General features: G+C 42.0%; 1 protein-coding gene across 1 annotated transcript in view; it reads right to left on the bottom strand.

The window, feature by feature from the left end:
• Nucleotides 1-22,018, bottom strand: part of TMEM145 (transmembrane protein 145) — a 64,937-nt gene that overhangs the window by 4,570 nt on the left and 38,349 nt on the right. The window contains exons 2-13 of the mRNA XM_063436619.1: nucleotides 15,503-15,577; nucleotides 14,214-14,291; nucleotides 14,034-14,120; nucleotides 13,258-13,359; nucleotides 11,759-11,843; nucleotides 9,704-9,775; nucleotides 7,713-7,781; nucleotides 7,050-7,130; nucleotides 5,581-5,659; nucleotides 1,897-1,990; nucleotides 1,613-1,785; nucleotides 1,295-1,415 (exon numbers count right to left, since the gene is read on the bottom strand). Coding sequence (XP_063292689.1) covers nucleotides 1,295-1,415; nucleotides 1,613-1,785; nucleotides 1,897-1,990; nucleotides 5,581-5,659; nucleotides 7,050-7,130; nucleotides 7,713-7,781; nucleotides 9,704-9,775; nucleotides 11,759-11,843; nucleotides 13,258-13,359; nucleotides 14,034-14,120; nucleotides 14,214-14,291; nucleotides 15,503-15,577 — 1,116 coding nt within the window. The remainder of the gene's footprint in view (nucleotides 1-1,294; nucleotides 1,416-1,612; nucleotides 1,786-1,896; nucleotides 1,991-5,580; nucleotides 5,660-7,049; nucleotides 7,131-7,712; nucleotides 7,782-9,703; nucleotides 9,776-11,758; nucleotides 11,844-13,257; nucleotides 13,360-14,033; nucleotides 14,121-14,213; nucleotides 14,292-15,502; nucleotides 15,578-22,018) is intronic.

The following is a 22,018-nucleotide window of genomic DNA, read 5'->3' as shown; positions in this document are numbered from 1 at the left end:
AATCAACACAGTAAAGGAGGAGACTATATTTAAAAGAAGAAAAACTACCACAACAAGAGGACATAGTCTTAAATTAGAGGGACAAAGGTTTAAAAATAATATCAGGAAGTATTACTTTACTGAGAGGGTAGTGGATGCATGGAATAGCCTTCCAGCTGAAGTGGTAGAGGTTAACACAGTAAAGGAGTTTAAGCATGCGTGGGATAGGCATAAGGCTATCCTAACTATAAGATAAGGCCAGGGACTAATGAAAGTATTTAGAAAACTGGGCAGACTAGATGGGCCGAATGGTTCTTATCTGCCGTCACATTCTATGTTTCTATGTTTCTATGAGTCACCGGTTGTACTTCCTCGCAACACTTTTGGTAGGTCCTAACCACTGCACACCAGGAACACCTCACAAGACATGGTATTTTGCAGATGCTCTCAACCAGTCCTCTAGCCATCACTATGTGGTCCGTGTCAATGTCACTCAGAATTGTTCCCTTGTCCATTTTCTCTGCTTCCAACACATTACATTCAAGAATTGACTGTTCACTCGCTGCCTACTATATCCCACCCCTTGACAGGTGCCGTTGTAACGATATAATCAATGTTATTCACTTCACCTGAAAGTGGTTTTAATCTTGTGGTTGATCAGCGTAAGTACCATAACTACTACAGCACATTGTAGTGGTTATGGTGCCAGGAGTGCCATGGTTTGCACAGAACACCTCCAAAGAAAGTATTTAAACCGTTTGCTAACAGTTTGACAACTTACCTGGGGTCCGCTGGCAACTCTGAGTAAAGCCTAGTGGTGCAGGGCTTAGTTCATTGGCTGAGAGCGATCAGAGGTTTAGGAAGCTCAAATAAGGAGATTTCAGCTCTCAAAGAATGAAGTGATCGTGAGCAGGCGGTCCCCGGGTAGTTGTCAAATCATTAGCAAATAGTTTGACTACTTACCTTGGGGGGTCTCAAGACCCACCTGTAATGATAACCACTATGGTGTACTGCTGTGGTTATGGTGCTTGGATAGCTCCTTTCAATCAAGCAGAGCTCATAGTATAACATTTACGCAAAAACTGTGAATTTGAAAAAAGATGTCAGTTTGCATCTTTAACAGAAATGGCATTGCTGTAAATTCTTGTGTTTCACTACAAGTGAGGCTGTAGTATGGTAAAATGGCAAGAAAATGTGTTGGAATGTTCAATTTAAAACTTAAGAAACATTGATTCCGGGGGGGGGGTACTCTAATAATTTTTCAATTAAAAGAAACCGGACTATTTCTCTTTTTTAGCACGTGGCTCATACTCACCAGGAAGACAATATGTGCGTAGAGATGAATTCCAAGTTGGATCCCATTCACAATCTTCTCACGGGCCCATTTAGGAATTCCAAAATTAGCTATCAGCGCCATAACTGGAACTGCAAAGAACCTGCACATACAAAATCTTAGCCAAAATCAAGACTTTCAGCAGCAGCACAGACTACCTTCTACCAGACTAGAACGACCCCTGATTAAACAACTAATAGATGCAGCTTAATAAACAGAAACTATGGTCGTTTAACTACTTTATAAGCCCTTGTTACAGCTCTCCCTCTCTTCACTAATCTGCAGCCCTCTCATACTCACCAGAGTGTATAAGCAGCAAAAAATGGCACATAGAATGCCTGCTTCTCTGGAAAGTGTTTTAGCGTCACTAACACAGCGTAACAAAACCAGATATATGCCAAGAACTGCAGGGCGATGTTCCCGTAACCTGCCGGTGATTCGTAGGTGTACAGGACCTGAGCAGGGTCAAAGAACTGTAAAGGGAGGGAGAGAAATGTGTAGTTGAGCTGGTTGGAGCACACACATGGATGTGACACGTTTCAACATACAGGTAGCATGTCACATGTGACTAGGCAGTTTCTCACCTGTGCCTCATTTATAAACAGCACGGTGTGTGTTACCGTGTACAATGTCATATACACTGACAGCTTAATGGATCCCAGGTGACTTATGCGACCCCTGTAAAAAGAGATATTGGCTCAGTACAAAGAAATTAAAAATCTCTATTTATATACTGTGACGTTGTCACGTGACTAGTGTGGCTGATGGGTAACTTCATGCAGTTAAAGTGATAAGAGAATATTTATCAAAGTGTTCTGAAAAATGAAGCTTAAAGTCTTCATTTTGATCGTATTTATTAGAGATCTAAAAATTGATGGTTTTCTTTATGGTAAATTCTGAGCGTTTTCATACAAATTGGAAGAAGACTGCTAAACTAACAGTGACTAGAAAAATTGGCCAGTTTCCTGTTGGGAAAAATGAATACATTTGTTGCATCATCAAAAAATGGCATATATTAAAAAGAATTATGGCTATGGTACAAAAAAGTCATAGATTAAAAAAGAAATCAGGCATGTTTTGTCACAAATTGGTCTAAAAATTAGACATAAATGTGTCGGTGGCACTGTGATAAAATCTCCTCATACAGAGCAGCAGGCAGTATAGTACAGATGGCCAGGCTCACTCAGTGTGCCCCCCGGACAGGTCACATTAAACCAGACCCTTGACAGCTCTTCAATTTTCCTGTAATGGTCAACCACAAACTCATCAGTCCAAATATGAGACAGCTCTTGGGCCAGGCCATCAGCCACGGTTTGAATATCTACTCCTAATGCAGGGTTAAACACTCTGAAAATAGTTCATCATGAAATCTTGCTGAACGAAAGTCTGGTCTGCTTTCTGGGGGTTGTGAAACTAGCTGCACTTTATAATTTCTGTGCAGCATTCATAAACCACTAGAGGGGAATTCAATGAACAAATCAAAGCAATTACTTTGAGAGTCATTTTTATTTAATGGATTTATATCCATTCCTGCAGAACATGAATGCTGCATACTACAATTAAACACTTTACATGCCCTATCCATCAGCATGTATAGGTGATATGTATCTGGTAGTTCTGACAAGAGTAATAACACAGGCATTGATTGAAGTGGATGCATGCACTGCTATAAAGCAAACCAATTTAGCAATATCAGCTTAAGGACAAAGATACGTTTATATCTCTGCAAAGATCAATACCTGGTGTAGTTACACATACTGTCCATTAGAGGTCACTACATGCGTTCATATAGATGTAAATTCTAATTCCAAGATCCTAATTGCATACGTAATAGGGATGTTATGTCATTAGCAGCAAATAAGCAGTTACATTTCTGATCTCCTGGGACTATCGGCATTAAAGCAGCTTAATTCCTGTTCTCATGTTACTATTGTGATTTACCTAGTTACATTACTGATTGCATGCTGATATTGGGAATTGGTCAGTTAAATTACTGATTGCATGCTGACATTGGGAATTGATCAGTTACATTACTGATTGCATGCTGATATTGGGAATTGATCAGTTACATTACGGATTGCACGCTGATATTGGGAATTAATCAGTTACATTACTGATTGCACGCTGATATTGGGAATTGATCAGTTACATTACGGATTGCACGCTGATATTGGGAATTGATCAGTTACATTACCGATTGCACGCTGATATTGGGAATTGATTAGTTACATTACGGATTGCATGCTGATATTGGGAATTGATCAGTTACATTACGGATTGCACGCTGATATTGGGAATTGATCGGTTACATTACGGATTGCACGCTGATATTGGGAATTGATCAGTTACATTACGGATTGTATGCTGATATTGGGAATTGATCAGTTACATTATGGATTGCACGCTGATATTGGGATTGATCAGTTACATTACGGATTGCACGCTGATATTGGGAATTGATCAGTTACATAACGGATTGCACGCTGATATTGGGAATTGATCATTTACATTACGGATTGTATGCTGATATTGGGAATTGATCAGTTACATTATGGATTGCACGCTGATATTGGGATTGATCAGTTATATTACGGATTGCACGCTGATATTGGGAATTGATCAGTTACATTACCGATTGCACGCTGATATTGGGAATTGATTAGTTACATTACGGATTGCATGCTGATATTGGGAATTGATCAGTTACATTACGGATTGCACGCTGATATTGGGAATTGATCGGTTACATTACGGATTGCACGCTGATATTGGGAATTGATCAGTTACATTACGGATTGTATGCTGATATTGGGAATTGATCAGTTACATTATGGATTGCACGCTGATATTGGGATTGATCAGTTACATTACGGATTGCACGCTGATATTGGGAATTGATCAGTTACATAACGGATTGCACGCTGATATTGGGAATTGATCATTTACATTACGGATTGTATGCTGATATTGGGAATTGATCAGTTACATTATGGATTGCACGCTGATATTGGGATTGATCAGTTACATTACTGATTGCACGCTGATATTGGGAATTGATCAGTTACATAACGGATTGCACACTGATATTGGGAATTGATCAGTTACATTACGGATTGTATGCTGATATTGGGAATTGATCAGTTACATTATGGATTGCACGCTGATATTGGGAATTGATCGGTTACATTACGGATTGCACGCTGATATTGGGAATTGATCAGTTACATTACGGATTGTATGCTGATATTGGGAATTGATCAGTTACATTATGGATTGCACGCTGATATTGGGAATTGATCAGTTACATTATGGATTGCACGCTGATATTGGGATTGATCAGTTACATTACGGATTGCACGCTGATATTGGGAATTGATCAGTTACATAACGGATTGCACGCTGATATTGGGAATTGATCAGTTACATTACGGATTGCACGCTGATATTGGGAATTGATCATTTACATTACGGATTGCATGCTGATATTGGGAATTGATCAGTTACATTACGGATTGCACGCTGATATTGGGAATTGATCAGTTACATTATGGATTGCACGCTGATATTGGGAATTGATCAGTTACATTATGGATTGCACGCTGATATTGGGAATTGATCAGTTACATTATGGATTGCACGCTGATATTGGGATTGATCAGTTACATTACGGATTGCACGCTGATATTGGGAATTGATCAGTTACATAACGGATTGCACGCTGATATTGGGAATTGATCAGTTACATTACGGATTGCACGCTGATATTGGGAATTGATCAGTTACATTACGCATTGTATGCTGATATTGGGAATTGATCAGTTACATTACTAATCTCATGCCACTGTACACAAATAACCAGCCCTGTTAATGCCTCCAAACTGGGGTTGCCAGATGTTGTCTCGCCCTGTAGATTGTTACATTAATCTGAGCATGATTCCTTGTTAATTAATGACATGGTTTCCTAATTGCACTTTTCAGGTGCTGCCCATCAAGTGGTATGTGTCCAGGAAGACAGGGTGTCTTTGGCAACCCAACGTTACACAGTGCAGTATAGAGTGGGATAGCCCCAGAGCCTGTCCTGCTGTATTATTTTGGGTTGAGTAGTAGTATGATGATGTGATTTCCCTTGGCCTGTATTAGTCCAGTATCTGCTCCCGGGATAGGGCATTTGTGTGACCTGTGTTGACAGAGTGCATGCAGTGTAGATAGAATGATGATGTGTGGCATGTTTTGCCATAGTTTAGCATGGTTTTAGCTTAGTGTTTTACCTGGTAACAGTAAACCCTTTTCCCAACAGGATCAACATCAGCAGAAAGATCAGGAAACTGGCAGAGAACAGGAGCTTAGCTGCAAGAGAGAACAGAGAACATTGGAAGATACTGCATAGCAATGAGTACACGGTCAGACATCACACAGCGCTAAATACACGGTCAGACATCACACAGTGCTGAGTACACGCTCAGGCATTACATAGTGCTGAGTACACGGTCAGACATCACACAGTGCTGAGTACACGCTCAGGCATTACATAGTGCTGAGTACACGGTCAGACATCACACAGTGCTGAGTACACGGTCAGACATCACACAGTGCTGAGTACACGGCCAGACATCACACAGTGCTGAGTACACAGTCAGACATCACACAGTGCTGAGTACACGGTCAGACATCACACAGTGCTGAGTACACAGTCAGACATCACACAGCGCTGAGTACACAGTCAGACATCACACAGCGCTGAGTACACAGTCAGACATCACACAGCGCTGAGTACACAGTCAGACATCACACAGCGCTGAGTACATGGTCAGACATCACACAGCGCTGAGTACACGGTCAGACATCACACAGCGCTGAGTACACGGTCAGACATCACACAGTGCTGAGTACACGGTCAGACATCACACAGCGCTGAGTACACGGTCAGACATCACACAGTGCTGAGTACACCATCAGACATCACACAACGCTGAGTACACCGTCAGACATCACACAGCGCTAAGTACACCGTCAGACATCACACAACGCAGAGTACACCGTCAGACATCACACAACGCTGAGTACACCGTCAGACATCACACAGCGCTGAGTACACGGTCAGACATCACACAGCGCTGAGTACACAGTCAGACATCACACAGTGCTGAGTACACAGTCAGACATCACACAGCGCCGAGTACACCGTCAGACATCACACAGCGCTGAGTACACCGTCAGACATCCCAGAGTGCTGAGTAAACGGTCAGAAATCACACAGAGCTGATTAAAAGGTCAGAAATCACACAGAGCTGAGTAAAGGGTCAGAAATCAGACAGTGCTGAGTACACGGTCAGAAATCACACAGAGCTGAGTACACGGTCACAAATCACACAGCAATAAGTACACAGTCAAGCATCACACAGTGTTGAGTATACAGTCAGACATCACACAGCGCTGAGTACACAGTCAGGCATCACACAGTGCTGAGTATACAGTCAGACATCACAGAGTGCTGAGTATACAGTCAGACATCACACAGCGCTGAGTACACAGTCAGGCATCAGAGTGCTCTGATTACACAAACACCACACTCAAAAAACCACACAGTGCTGAGTACACAGTCGGTAACTGCAAACCACTGATCACACAGTCAGACTGTGACACCACAAAGCACAGAGCATACAGTAATTCATCACAAACCACTGAACACAGTCAGTGTTGTATTGTGTATATACACAATAACATTTTGCATACTGACCTAGTACCTTGATGCTGGGGTTGCCCACTCCATCCTGTGCATATTGTCCCCAGTATAGGCAGAAAAACAGCAAGCTGAGAACTGGAAATATCAGAGGCTGTTACGTGCTGGAAGAGATCGTAAACAATAGAGGGCGACAGCGAGAACAGATGGAGCTCATACAAGACTGGAAAAGAGAGCTAAAACAGTGTGAGCCAGTATGTCCTCTGTACGATGGCATCACCCAGACATTGCATGCATTCTGCTGTGTCTGATTACTCTATGTCGCTGCGGAATACGATGGGAGATTTATCACAGTGCCACGGACACTATTCCTTCAAATGTTTTGCAAATAAAATTTAGGGGATATTTTGCTGCAATTTATGAAATTCTGTCATATTTTTCTTCAGTTGCTTTTTTTTTTTTTTTTTGCGCCCGAACCATAATTTTTAAATCTGCACCATTTCTTCACCAACGCAACAGAGTTATCAATATTTCCAACAGAAAAGTGGTGGAATGTTTCTGCCACTATAGATCTAGCAGTCTTCTGAAGTTTACATTTGTGACTTTTTAGATCTGTAATAAATATGATAATAATAAATCACTCTCCATCACACTATGATAAATATCTCCCATAGTGCTTAGAACAACATTATGGAGCTCATAGGGTACTGTGACACTCACCCTCCACCGCGGCTGCAGCCATGAACATTTTATACGTGGTGTGAAGAAGCTGCCGTCCCCTTAATATATCTGGAGAGATAAAAGGGAACAGAATACATGGACTTTAACCCATGTAGCATACAGAGTACACAGGCTGTAACCCATGTAACAAACAGAATACACAGACTGTAACAAACAGAATACACAGACTGTAACAAACAGAATACACAGACTGTAACCCATGTAACAAACAGAATACACAGGCTGTAACCCATGTAACAAACAGAATACACAGACTGTAACCCATGTAACAAACAGAATACACAGACTGTAACAAACAGAATACACAGACTGTAACCCATGTAACAAACAGAATACACAGGCTGTAACCCATGTAACAAACAGAATACACAGACTGTAACCCATGTAACAAACAGAATACACAGACTGTAACCCACACACCATGTTGAATGCACATGTACATTAATAATCACTGTTCTGTACACTGTGTACCCAAATCCAATAAATTAGGCGTAATGTAGGGATAGACCAATTATCGGTCTCACTGATCTTTAGAGTCGATATTCGGCACATTTCTGATAATCGGTATTGGTACTGTAATTTACCGATATTACCAATAACTTACTCACTTCTCCCAGTCACTGCACGCTGCCTTCCACATCCAGAAACTCCAACCACCAACCAATGAGGTTCCATGTCGCGAACCTTGGTTTTGTGGACAAAACTCAGACCCCCCCCCCGCGCGCGCCACCCCCACCCAACCCTTCCCCCCTGCCCCGCCTTCTAAATACACACACATTCACTGACAGATACGCATACACTAGCCAACAGACACACACACACTAACGGACACACACAGTTGGACACACAGTCAGACACACACACTAACAGACACACACACACAGTCAGACACACACACACAGAGTCAGACACACACTAACAGACACACACACACTAACAGACACACACAGTCGGACACACACACTAACAGACACACACAGTCAGACACACACACTATCAGACACACAGTCACACACACTCACTCACATTAATACTCACTTCTCTTTTTTTTTATTTAACCCCCCCCCCCCCATATTCCGTCATATTCCGGCTCCCAGCCTCACTCTGCGGGCGGTGCGCGAGGGAGCTGAGCAGAGAGCTCAGGGGAAGTGCTCCCTCGCCAGCCGCCCTGCAGCCAGCCCAGCCCAGCATATCTGTTAGCCGCAAGGCTAACAAGACATTTGCCCTGGGCGTTTGGGGCGGCGTTTTTTGCCGCCCCCTGGAAAATGCCGCACAAGGCAAATGCCTTGTTAGCCTCGCGGCTAAAACGTCCCTAGTCGCGACCCCACGTCGGGAAGGTGAATAATCTACTGTAATGTTCTGGGCTGGCTGACAGAGTGATAGGAGTGTGACTGCGGTCATCAATCACACTCCTATCAGTAACATCACTGTACAATCTCAATGATTCCAGCATGTACTAGCTGCCTGAGAGTGATAGGAGTGTGATTGCTGACAGCATGTTCAGTCAATGCCAGATTTGTATAGAAATTGTGTTGCTTTGTCAAAACTTCAAATTTACAGAATATTGACACCTTTAATCGGCAATTGGCTCAAAAGGCAACTGATAATCTATATTTGCTCTGGAGAAATTATATCACTCAATCCCTAGTTTGAGTAATAGCCATATAAAACACTATTACCATATTATAATCCACGTGGTCTCAACTGAAGTCAAATGGAGTTCAATTCCAGGAAACCACTAAACCTTGCAGCCAATGCTGGTACCTGTGAAGCTGCTCAGTTAAGTTGCCAATGTCACAGTCCAATCAGTGGGGATTCAATATTTCCCAAATCTGACAGACCTATGAGACGTTCCCAGTAGTAACAGTTGGCAAACTCTTAAGGCAAATTCCATGGTTCAGGGAACCCAGACAGAGAGGGTAAGGCACACTTAACACTCAACAATAATAGCAAGCGTGGTGGATACTCACATCCAAAATAAGTCGATACGAGAAGGATCAGGGTGAAGATCAGGAGAAAGGTTATATCTGTTTCAAGGATTCCTGCATAAAAACACACACCATGCTGAATGTAAAACACCAAACAATGGCGTTACAGGGCAACTACCAACACTTCACTTCTTATCTCTGAATCACTTGTCCTCACTGAAGATGCAAAATAATAGTAATCCCAGTTGTGTTATCTAAAGAAAGCATCTGGCATGTTCAAAATCATGGGCTCATGGGCTTCAAGGGCTCTACGTGGACTCTACTGCCCCAATAAAAAAAATAAATAAAAAAAACTACTTTTTTTAGTAGATATACCTTGAATAAAAACATGCATGCCTTTAATTTAGCATTTTTTCATTGTAGTTATATCTAAAAACAGCCTTCAAAAGCCAGAGATTTCATGTTTGCAGCCTTTGCAAGCCCTCCCCTTCTAACCCCGCCCATACTTTATGTTACTGTCCAATCACAGACTTCCCAATGCAGCTCAATGAGAAGTGTTGCAAGGCAGGTTCTCTGGGCAACTGCTGCCTCTTGAGCACAGTGCAAATAACCTAACCAAACCAGGAAGTAACAGGACCAATTGTCTGATTGACAGCCAGAGAGTGCAACAAGGTTAATTTATAAAAAATACCAATTTCTTTTCAAATCTGAACTTTTTGTTAAGTGTTTTAGGGGCTGGAGTGTAATTTTAACTCCCCGATAGCATATTGAGTGTCACTTGACTTCCTGTTCTTAATACTTTTTATTTATTGCTTTTTTTGTTTTGTTTTATTGATTGTAAGTTTTATTGAGTGAGTTTTGAGAAAACATAGGATTGGAAATAATTTACATATTTTTTGCTGCAAGTAAATGTAACAATTTCTACAATGTACCAAAAAGTCAATGTATTTTTAATGTAATTAATTCAAATTCGACAGATTCACTTAATAAACTTCAATCATTTGAAGATATTTTTTTGATAGACTACGTGGAAGTGCAACTACATCTCATAAAGAGCAGAAAAAGTAAATGGGAAATAAGAAACTCAAAGCAGAATATAAAATGAATCGCACAGTAAGATACAGTGACTCCAAAGTGACCTATTTTTCAAGTGTCCTCAGGTCATTCATAATAACTGATGAAATTGTAGATGGCTATATACTGAGCGCTGAATTTGCACCTTACCAGACTAATCAGGGAGGATATTCAAACTGACTTGAAAAATCATTAGCTACTTATGAAAGACCATTATAATCAAAATGTGAGTTTTGTAAACTGAAAGGTATTAACCCCTTAAGAACCAAACTTCTGGAATAAAAGGGTATCATGACATGCCACACATGTCATGTGTCCTTAAGGTATTAAAGGGTCTGTTTGCTGCATAGTCTGCCTATAGACACAGACTTGAGAAAAAAGAGGGGAGTATTCAGGACCCCCCAAAATCAGGGAATCTTTATTTTTCCAACATTCTGGTCCCCCGTTCCTTCGTGGCCCCCCGACACATCAAGGGTTAAAAACCCTTTATTTACTCACCCGATTCCAGCGTCAATGTCCCTCATTTCAAAGGTTAAGCCTAAATAGCCAAACTGCTACTCTCCCCATTTGTAAGGCTAATTTAATAGTGAATTGAAAGCGAATTACAAACTTAAGACTAAAGTAGGAAAACTGGAAAAATTTGCTTCCACTTCAACGACTTTACCCTTAAATTGTGATGATGCATTAAGCCACCCAATTACAGGATCAGTTTAAAGTGAATATTATACTGCTTCAAATACAAGCAAGACATTATCATCCCAATCAGGTCAAATCACGCTTAATATTTGCAATTGCTAAGTACCAGGAAGGGATGGAATCCAGCAATAACGTGTCCACCGAGTCCACCGAGATAATAACTAGACTAATTTTAATAGCATCAGGAAAGAATCCTTTAGCTTTCTGTAGTTTTAAGTATTTCCTGGGGTCTAGATGTTATTACTGCCCAACTCAGCTCATTTTATAGAGCTCAGCTGACAATGCTGGGAATATAACCCGAGACAATGAGATAATACAAATACTAACCGAATTCATCTGCAGAAAAGTGACGTGTCCAGAAGGACTTGCCGTTGGTTAGAGTCATTTCGTATTCTAGCTGCAGCCCGTCCCCCTGCAGATAGAGACAGAATCAGAACCCATCCATTTGCAAACAGAATTTGACCCTAAAGCAATAATAAGCATTATATCAAATGACAGTGTTAATACACCATAAGCCAATATTATGAATAATACGTGTGCTAACTCATGCATTGCAAAACAAACCAAAAAAAGTCCTGGCACTGAAGATCTGTAATAAAATTTACCATTCTACTGAAATACAGGGCAAAGTTCCATCCTCAGACACAAAAAGACAGGCCATCCTGGAAGCCAAAGACATTTATATACCCGAGTGTTAGACCTCTTATAACACACTATTTTCCAAACACCTGACACACTAGCTCTGCAACCCAGTGTCAGGGGGACTGTAGTAAAAGGCATAGTGTTAGCAGCACTCGTTATATGGACAGCCGGTCATCCTGGAGTATATTCATGCCAGGTTGATATGCTTTGTTGTCAGTTGGGCACAGCGTCTGTGACGCAAATTGAATCAAAGACACGCCAACGTGCCTTCCTTACCTCGCTCTCCACTTTCAGACCTTACAGAATTGGCAGGACTGCGGTTTCCTCCAGGGAGGTTATGTACGTAATCAAATTGACTAGCAGCTTAGCTAGCCTATAGCCATGCATCACTTGATAAGGTCTACAAAGAATCCCTAGTGACATCAGCAATGATGACTTTAGTCCACCAGTCCTATCAGGGTTATTTACTAAAGTGAGAGTTTAAGATGAATTCAAAGTGAAATTTAAGGCTAAAATAGCTGAACTGGAAAAAGTCTTTAACTAAGTTTTGGCCTTAAATGAACACTGTAGTCTTCGGAATAGATATCTGTATTCCTAACACTACAGCCCTGATGCCCCTAATCATATAGATCGTCACGTCCTCCCCGTGTTAAAGAAAAAAAGCACAACAAATAAAAATAAAACAAATTACTCACGTATTCCTTCTTCGGTAGCACGCCTCCAGGATGACAGGTCTCTATGACCTCTAATTCTCTATGGCCGACCTTGATGACACTGCGCATGTGCTCGTGATGTCACGGTATGTTACAGTATGAGAACCGAGACGTAAAATTTGGAAGCTGTGCTTCCAAGCCCTCTAATTAGTGAGGGGGACAAGACTGCAGGCACTATGACCATGTCAATAAAATTAAGTTGCTAAAGTACCTTAACAACCTTTAAATGTGAAATTCACATAAAATTCTCACTACAGTAAAAAAACACAGCCCTGTCTCAGAAAGATAGAAATCTAAAAAAAAAATCACCCTTCTCTCTAATCAAATATATTAGAGACAAATTCTTTGATCAAGAATCAATTAAATGTGTCTAACAGTACAAATGTGAAAACACCATTTCTCTTTAAGGGGCTTAAATGTTATATGTCCCAATTTATTGTCTGCTTAATCCCTCTTGCAGCCCATTCTCACCCCACACTTGCTCAGGGCTATGTACCACCATCTTTCCCGCACGGATCGGAAACTTCTACCACTATTGCAGCTCAGATAACTTGTCCCTCCTTCTTTTATCTCCTGTATATGGAAGAAACAAAGAACGAAGAGAAGTGCAAATGACCACAACAAAACAAAGAATTTATGGTTCATATGTCACATACCACAGCTTTCAGAGGAAGGTTCATATTGCCAAAGCAACTTTAGCTTAATGAAGCAGTTTTGGTGTACAGATTAGGCCCCTGCAGTCTCACTGCTCAATTATCTGCCATTTAGGAGTTACATCACTTTTTTATTCAGCCCTAGCCACACTTCCCTGCATGTGACTTACACAGCCTTCCTAAACACTTCCTCTAAATAGTTATCTAATTTTTACACTTCCTTTATTGCACAGTCTGTGTTTAATTTAGAATTTCTTATCTCCTATGTTAATAGCCTTATAGACCCTGCAGGAGCCTCCTGTGTGTGTGAGTTAAGTTCAATTTACAGAGCAGGAGAAAAAAAACTTCTAAAGTAAGTTAACATCTGATCGAACATTAAACCATTGTTTCGTGTAGGCTGTGTCACTTACAGCCAGAGGAGGTTTGACTAGGACTGCACAAACAGTGCAAAATCAATTTAACTCATAAATGTCAGAGAATTAAGCTGCAAGACTGCAGAGATCTATACACCAAAACTGCTTCATTAAGTGAACATTGTTTTTATACCTATAGTGTCCCTTTAAAACTGTATCAGAGAATTAGTTCCTTTCTCACCTGACATCCAGACCAAACATACTGGGTAGTCAAGTTAATGACCTGATTGTTTTCTGGACGGATCACGGATTCCTTCATAAAACAGTCCTGAGGAGGAGAGCTTGAGTCAATGACTCACTTACACAACAAGGTACATTATGAAGGATTGACATTTAGATACAGACACCGATTCCAACAAACCTTGCTCCCCTTCTTATAGACGGCTGGCCACTGAGATGGGTCATCAAAGTAAAGCAGGATGTTCTCACAGCATTTTGCCTGAGTATGAAAAAGATCACTTCAGAATGTGCCAGAAGGGACCCAATGTGGTAAAGTGCAATTGAAAGATATAGCAACAAGTCATTCATCAACGCTTACATGTTAGCCTACATAGTTATAGCCATGCTCGGTCTAAGATGCAGCTATTCTGTTTTCTTATTATTTAATGGTGGAAAAGGAAAATTTACTCAAACTACCTTTGTTTCATAGTATGCAGCCTTTTTCTTGCAATAAGGTGGTCCATGAGGACTGGGTTGGGGACCACTGGTATAGATCAATCATTCATACAGTTTTATTGCTCAATTCTCTGCCATTTAAGAGTTAAATCAATTTGTTTACACAGCCCTAGTTACACCTCTCTGCATGTGATTTACACAGCCTTTTAACCACTTCCTGTAAAGAGTCATCTAATGTTTACACTTCCTTTATTGCACATTTTTTTAATGTAATATTTCTTATAGTCTGCACTGTAAATAGCTTGCTAGACCTTGCTGGAGTCTCCTGTATGTAATAAAGCTCAATTTACAGAGCAGGAGATAAAAAAAATGTTTAAAGTAAGTTAACATCTGATTGAATATGAGATAATTTTGCTTTCATGCAGGCTGTGTGAGTGACAGTTATTTAACAAACAAAAGCGATTTAACTCATAAATGACAGAGAACAGAGCAGTGACACTTCAGAGGTATGATCTATACAAAAAAACAGGTTCATTAGGCTAAAGTTGTTTTCGTGACTACAGTGTCCATTTAAAAAAAATAAAAAAGAACAACAGAGGATTTTGGAAAAGAAAACCCTTCATAAAGAACTGCACCCTACCCATCATAGTGTATGAAAGGTGGGGGTGTCTGGGTAACCTTTATACTAAACTAGTCTCAGGAAGCCAAGTTTACAGTAATTTGTGTTTTCAAATATAAAAAAAATTTATTAGAGAAGGGGAGAGTCAATTAACAGTAATAGAGAGTCAAGATAACAAGTAGAGAAGACAGCACACAGAACCTGTGCCAAAGTAACAAGTACATTGCTCTGAATTCCCAGGAGTTCAAGAAAAGAAGCTCCGTAATATGTTACTGCAAAATAATTATTCATTTATAGTACATACCGTCATCAGACAGTCCCACAACACAGCGTAAAATACCCAAGTTGATAAAGCAGCCTTACACGGCCAGATTATGGAGCCTGTGGTCAGATTTTTAAATTTGTACAATTCTTACCTCCGGGTATTTAAATCTGAATTCAAGACGTCCATAATCAGACAAGAAGCAAAATCTCGTGAGAAAAACCCAGTCCTGAAAAAAATAAGAGAAAGAGGGAAAAAGATAGAACAGGGGAAGAGAGAGTGCGAGAAGCAAGAGATTACAAGGGAGGAAAAACAGACAACAAAAGATAATGGAGAAAGTAAGAACGAGAAAAGGTAGAAGGGGAGAAAGTAAAAGAGGAAAAGAGAGGGGTGAAAAGGGAGAAAGACAAAGTGTTAGCTCATCTTATATTTACTATCCATCTTCTAGAATGGTAATGAAACACCACTTTTCTGCAGACATAGAAAAAAAATCATTACCGTACTTCTGTCACGTATGTATTTGTCATTTTAATTCTTCAGTAATTCACTCATCTAGACAGGTCATACCGCTTTGCAGATTTTCCATTCCCCTGCACTGTGCTAAAGATCTAGGATAAGTAACATCTCTCCACTTTGAGAACTGCGATTCCGAACCCCAGAGGCTGGCTGGAGTTTGTGGGAGCTGTAGTCTTAAAACTGTACAAGGAACACATGGCCTAGTCTGATTGGTCACTGTTGGCTAGCGGAGAAAAATGGCAGCTGTGATTGAACTATAGCTGGGAATTCAGTTACCCAGAAGTGATCAATTATCTCTCAGCAGCCTGTCCTCAATTCTGTCTGCTCACTGCATCGTGTATTTTTCAAGATAACTTGTTTCATAGTTCATAATAGAGAGAGAACACACGAGGGTTATGTATAAACAGCAAACATAGAGCAAAGTTCTAAAAGTAGAATAATCACGATGTTACTATAAAAACCAATGGCATGTTCCTATATATTCCTCCATTGACAACATGGCAGCAGAAATGCTTTTTATTCCCCCCACACACCATTTTTGGATGTAGGGCCAAAGAGGCATTTAATGTCTCCCTACCATACCGATTTGAGTGGAAAAGTCCAGATTTTCCCACCATAGTTCCCTGGTGTCCTACATTTGGGGAGACCAGGGAACTGTCCCAAACATTCATATCACAGGCGCATGATCAGGCGCGCTCACGCCATATTTAGTGAAACAGTGCTCCCTGTGTGTCCTGCCCTCAGCGGGCGGCCTGAGTGATGGACAGGCAGTCTGAGGTGCATTCACGCAGGCTGACCTGCCATTAACTCGGGAGGAAACGCCTCTTTCAGGGCAGGTCTGCCCTTTTGGGCATCACTGACCCACCCCCTTTAGAGTTGGGAGGTATGCATGTTGCACTGTATGCAGCCTCATACCTCCCAAGTGTCCCTATTTAGGAGGGATAGTCTCGATTTGGGCCCAAATCCCTCTTTTTCTTTCCCAATGTCCCTCTTTTCTAGTAGCTCCATATTGATGGTGTGTCTGAATGTATAACAGAGCTCCACAGTAATAATACTCCTAGTATCTTTAAACGTTTTATGATAAATTTGTGTTCTAAATTAGGGTTACTCTCATTTTCCAGCAAAAATGAACAAATAAGAAAAAATAATATGCATCACAGAATAACCACCCTACAAACACACACCTCACCCATTATTTAGTGAACTGAAAAAAACGTATTGCAAGATTTAGGCCGTAATAGCCGAGCTGTGACTACAGCTGCATTGGAGAACATTTACACACAGGCTATTTAAGCCCATTTTTGGTTTTTTTCTTGCAATTAGTTTTTCAAATCGCTGCAATTCTCACAGTGAGAACTGACACTCTCATTACTGTGATTAGTTGTCACGTGGCCATGTCATATAACAGCACCTTCTCTCCCAGAAAAATGCCGACTGGGTTACCATGAAAAGAATCATGTATTAAAGCAGCTCTGTCACCCCCCGCACACCACACACCAAGCGAGACTTCCCTTCTAATCCCGAACAGTTTCATATGAAACTATAGCACTCGGTCCAAAACTATTTAAATATTCATGTCACTTCTTCTTCCACTCCATATAAATTAACATAGCTGTCACATGTTAGGCAGGGTTAATATCAATATAATATTGCCAATTAGCTTTCTGGATAATCCAGTCTACACCCACCTTAAAAGACAGATGGAATTTAGACCTTGGCACTACCCTAGAGCTGGGTTAAGGTTGCCCAGGGCCCTAGGCAGTGTGCCAGACTGGGGCTCCATCTAAAACCCAGGGTTCTCTTTCTGTAAGTGTTTGTGTGTGGTGGCTGAGTGATGTGTGTAGTGTCTGAGTGTGTGTTTTCTCCCTCCTGCTCATCTTTTCCTGGTGGCCCGGTGGGGAAGCATTGTGGACTGCACCAAAACCATTTAAAAGGCTCCCTCGTGGTTCTGACACTCTGTCAATGGCTCAGCGCTCTGGTTGTGGTGCTCTGAGTCATCAATAAGTGTAAAGAGAACACGACAGAGCTCTTAAAGTGGTCTAAACCCAATTGGTGCAGACCACAATACTTCCTCAAGGAGGTGAGAGGGCGTAAGGCCGAGCACAGAGATATTTTTGATCTTCCTACCAGCTCATGGAGGCCCCTCACAACCAGAGCTGTTATCTTTGGTGGAGTCCAGTGAATCTGTGAAAAGATCAGGCACCCAAAGAGGGCATTCTGATGGGACCAATGATCAATGGCAGACCAGAACCAGAGGCTTGTGTAGTAATAGGACAGTCCTATGTAACCATGGTGTATAAGTGGCCAAGGGCCAGTGGGATCAGACTGCATAGCAAAATGTTCACGTGGTAAGTCCACGGCTTGTGAATTGTGAATGGTTCCCCATGAGTGTGTGACTGGGTGGAGCGAGTGATAGTCCTGAGTGTGTGTGTGACTGGACGGAGTGAGTGATAGTGCTGAGTGTGTGTCAGGATCGGGACAGGGATCCAACACGCAGAGTACAAACAGGTACAGGATACGTATACCGGACCTTAGAATGGCCTGACTAACGTACGGAGAATATAGAGAATGGTCAGAGACAAGCCGAGGTCGAGGGAACGAGAGGACAGGTAAGCGAGGAACAAGCCGGGTCAAGGATAACAGAGGTAAACAGAGTAAGTCAAACAAGCCGGGTCGGAACCAAAGGGATAACTGAAAATACCAGAGCACTGTGTGACTAGGCAGGCTAGAACCACGACAGGGCAATGAGCAAATGAGAGAAGCACTGTTAAATACCCTGGCTCAGAAGGGTAGACACGCCTCCGACGAGTCCTGATTAGTCTCCACACAATTGAGTGACAGGTCGTTCCGGGTTGGCGTCATGACGTCGACTTCCGGACGTCATGCTACAAAAGGAAGTGACTCCCTCACGGCCGGCGTTTATGTGACCGGGTGGACCGCGAGGAACAGGGGAAACAGACCGTCCGGATGGATAGACGTCTAAGTCTCTACCTCTCCCAGAGGTAGAGACTTCAGGTACCCTGACAGTACCCCCCTCTCAGAAACGCCCACCGGGCGGAATGAACCGGGACGAGATGGGAAGCGGAAGTGAAACGCCCTGCAGAGACGAGGAGCATGAACATCCTCTTGAGGCACCCAACTCCTCTCCTCAGGACCATATCCCTTCCAATCGACCAGATATTGTACTCTCCCCCGGGAGATTCGAGAATCGATGATAGCGGTAACCTCATACTCCTCCTGACCCTCCACCTGAACAGGGCGAGGGGAGGAGACCGTGGAGGAAAATCTGTTACAGACTAGTGGTTTCAGCAATGAAACATGAAATGAGTTAGGGATGCGTAAGGCAGATGGAAGAGCTAGACGATACGCAACTGGGTTAATTCGAGTCAGCACCCTGTAAGGTCCAATATAACGAGGAGCGAACTTCATGGAAGGCACTTTTAAACGAATGTTTCTTGTACTCAACCATACTCTATCACCTGGAACAAACACCGGAGCCGCCCTTCTACGTTTATCAGCGTGTTTCTTAACCAGCATAGAATTGTGCAGAAGAATTTGTCGAGTCTGATCCCACAACTTCCTCAAATTGGCAACATGAACATCAACCGACGGTAACCCTTGGGAAGGAGAAGCCGAGGGAAGAATAGATGGATGAAAGCCATAATTCATGAAGAAGGGGCTTGAATGAGTAGAATCACAAACGAGATTGTTGTGTGCAAACTCCGCCCAAGGAATCAAACCAACCCAATCGTCCTGGTGTTCAGAAACAAAACAACGTAAATATTGTTCAATCTTTTGGTTGGTGCGTTCAGCAGCTCCGTTAGACTGAGGATGATAGGCAGAAGAGAAATTCAATTTGATACCCAGTTGAGAGCAGAAGGACCTCCAAAAACGGGAAACAAATTGGGAACCTCTGTCAGACACAATTTGGGAGGGTATCCCATGTAAACGAAAAATCTCCCTTGCGAATATCTCTGCCAATTCGGGGGAAGACGGGAGTTTAGGCAGAGGAACGAAGTGAGCCATCTTGGTGAATCTGTCAACCACGGTGAGGATAACAGTCTGTTTTTTAGAGATAGGTAAATCGACAATGAAGTCCATAGCTAAACAGGACCATGGCTTCTCTGGAACCTCTAAGGGATGCAGAAATCCACATGGGAGCGTATGAGGTTGCTTAGTCTTAGTACAAACCTCACACGTACCGATGAAATCCTTAACATCCTTACGTAAAGCAGGCCACCAGAAATCTTTGGAGATTAAAGCATACGTCTTGCGAATGCCAGGATGCCCAGCTACCTTGCTGTTGTGGAAACACCGTAACATTTCCAGTTGGAGAGCAGGAGGAACGAAGTGTCTATCCCCAGGAGTCTGTTTAGGAGCTAGATGTTGTAACTTCATGATCTCAGCAAGCAACGGAGAATGAATCCTGAGATTCGTGTTAGCGATGATATTACATTTAGGAACTATCGAGGAAAGAACTGGCTCAGCTATAGTGGACGGTTCATATTGGCGAGATAAAGCATCGGCTTTAGAGTTCTTAGAACCAGGTCTATAAGTAAGCACATAATTGAAGTGAGTCAGGAATAAGGACCAACGAGCTTGCCTGGCGGATAGGCGCTTAGCCTCCCCAATATAGGACAAGTTCTTGTGGTCCGTTAGAATCGTAACAGGATGTAAGGTCCCTTCTAATAAATGTCTCCACTCCTTTAGAGCCATAATGACCGCTAACAGTTCCCTGTCACCGATGTCATATCTGCTTTCAGGGCCAGATAGTTTCTTAGAGAAAAAACCACAAGGGTGTAACGGTTTGTCCACCCCTAACCTTTGTGACAGAACAGCACCTACTCCCGTCTCAGAGGCATCGACCTCGAGTAGGAACAGCAGAGTCGTATCAGGATGGACTAAAATTGGGGCAGAAGCAAAAAGTTCCTTGAGAGTCTTGAAAGCAACAAGGGCCTTAGTAGACCAGGTCTTAGTATCAGCCCCTTGTTTGGTCATATTGGTAATAGGCGCAATAATAGAAGAGTAACCCTTAATAAAGCGCCTATAATAATTAGAGAAACCAATAAACCTCTGAATCGCCTTGAGTCCCTTAGGCAATGGCCAATCTAAAATAGATTGGAGCTTGTCAGGATCCATCTTAAAGCCTTCCCCAGAAATCACGTAACCAAGAAAGTCTATCTGAGACTGGTCAAAACTGCATTTCTCCAATTTACAGTATAAGCCATGTTGCAGAAGTTTGTGCAATACCTTTCTGACTTGTCTGTGGTGGGTCTCAATGTCCCTAGAGTGTATAAGTATGTCATCCAGGTATACAATAACACAATCATGTTGAAACTCCCTAAGAACTTCATTAATCAAATCCTGAAATACTGCCGGAGCATTACAAAGACCAAATGGCATAACCGTGTATTCATAGTGACCATAACGGGTATTGAACGTTGTCATCCACTCGTGTCCATGCTGGATTCTCACCAAGTTATACGCCCCTCTGAGATCTAACTTGGTGAAAATTTTAGAGCCCTTTAAACGATCAAACAGCTCGGTAATAAAAGGAATCGGATAGGCATTTCTGATGGTTATCTTATTCAAACCTCGGTAATCAATACAAGGTCTCAGAGTACCATCTTTCTTTTTAACAAAAAAAAAACCAGCCCCGGCGGGAGAAGAGGATCTCCTAATGAATCCTTTTTCTAGATTCTCACGAATATATTCCTCTAGAACTGAGTTCTCTTGAGTGGATAGAGGATATACATTGCCCCTCGGAGGCATAGTACCAGGTAGAAGCTTAATTTTACAATCAAATGACCTGTGTGGAGGTAAGGTATCAGCATTCTTCTTGTCGAATACTGCTTTTAAGTCCTGGTAGAGAAACGGTATCTGTCTCTCTGTAGACTGAGTGGAAGTACCTGGTGTGTTTATTACAGCCAATGGAGAAACCCTGCGTAAACACCTCTCCTGGCAGCCCTGACCACATGAGAGTATCTCCCCTAACTCCCAATCGATAATAGGGTTATGTCTTTTTAACCAAGGGTACCCCAGGACTATGGGGACAGAAGGGGACGAAATGAGCATAAGTGATAACTTTTCCTCGTGTAAGATACCAACAGTTAAGTTAACGGGTATGGTCTCACGGAAGATAACAGGCTCAAGT

Source organism: Pelobates fuscus, chromosome 11 (assembly GCF_036172605.1).
Source record: "Pelobates fuscus isolate aPelFus1 chromosome 11, aPelFus1.pri, whole genome shotgun sequence".
Lineage (NCBI taxonomy): Eukaryota > Metazoa > Chordata > Amphibia > Anura > Pelobatidae > Pelobates > Pelobates fuscus.
Note: the sequence above shows the minus strand (reverse complement) of the source record. Positions and strands in the feature narration are given on the sequence as shown.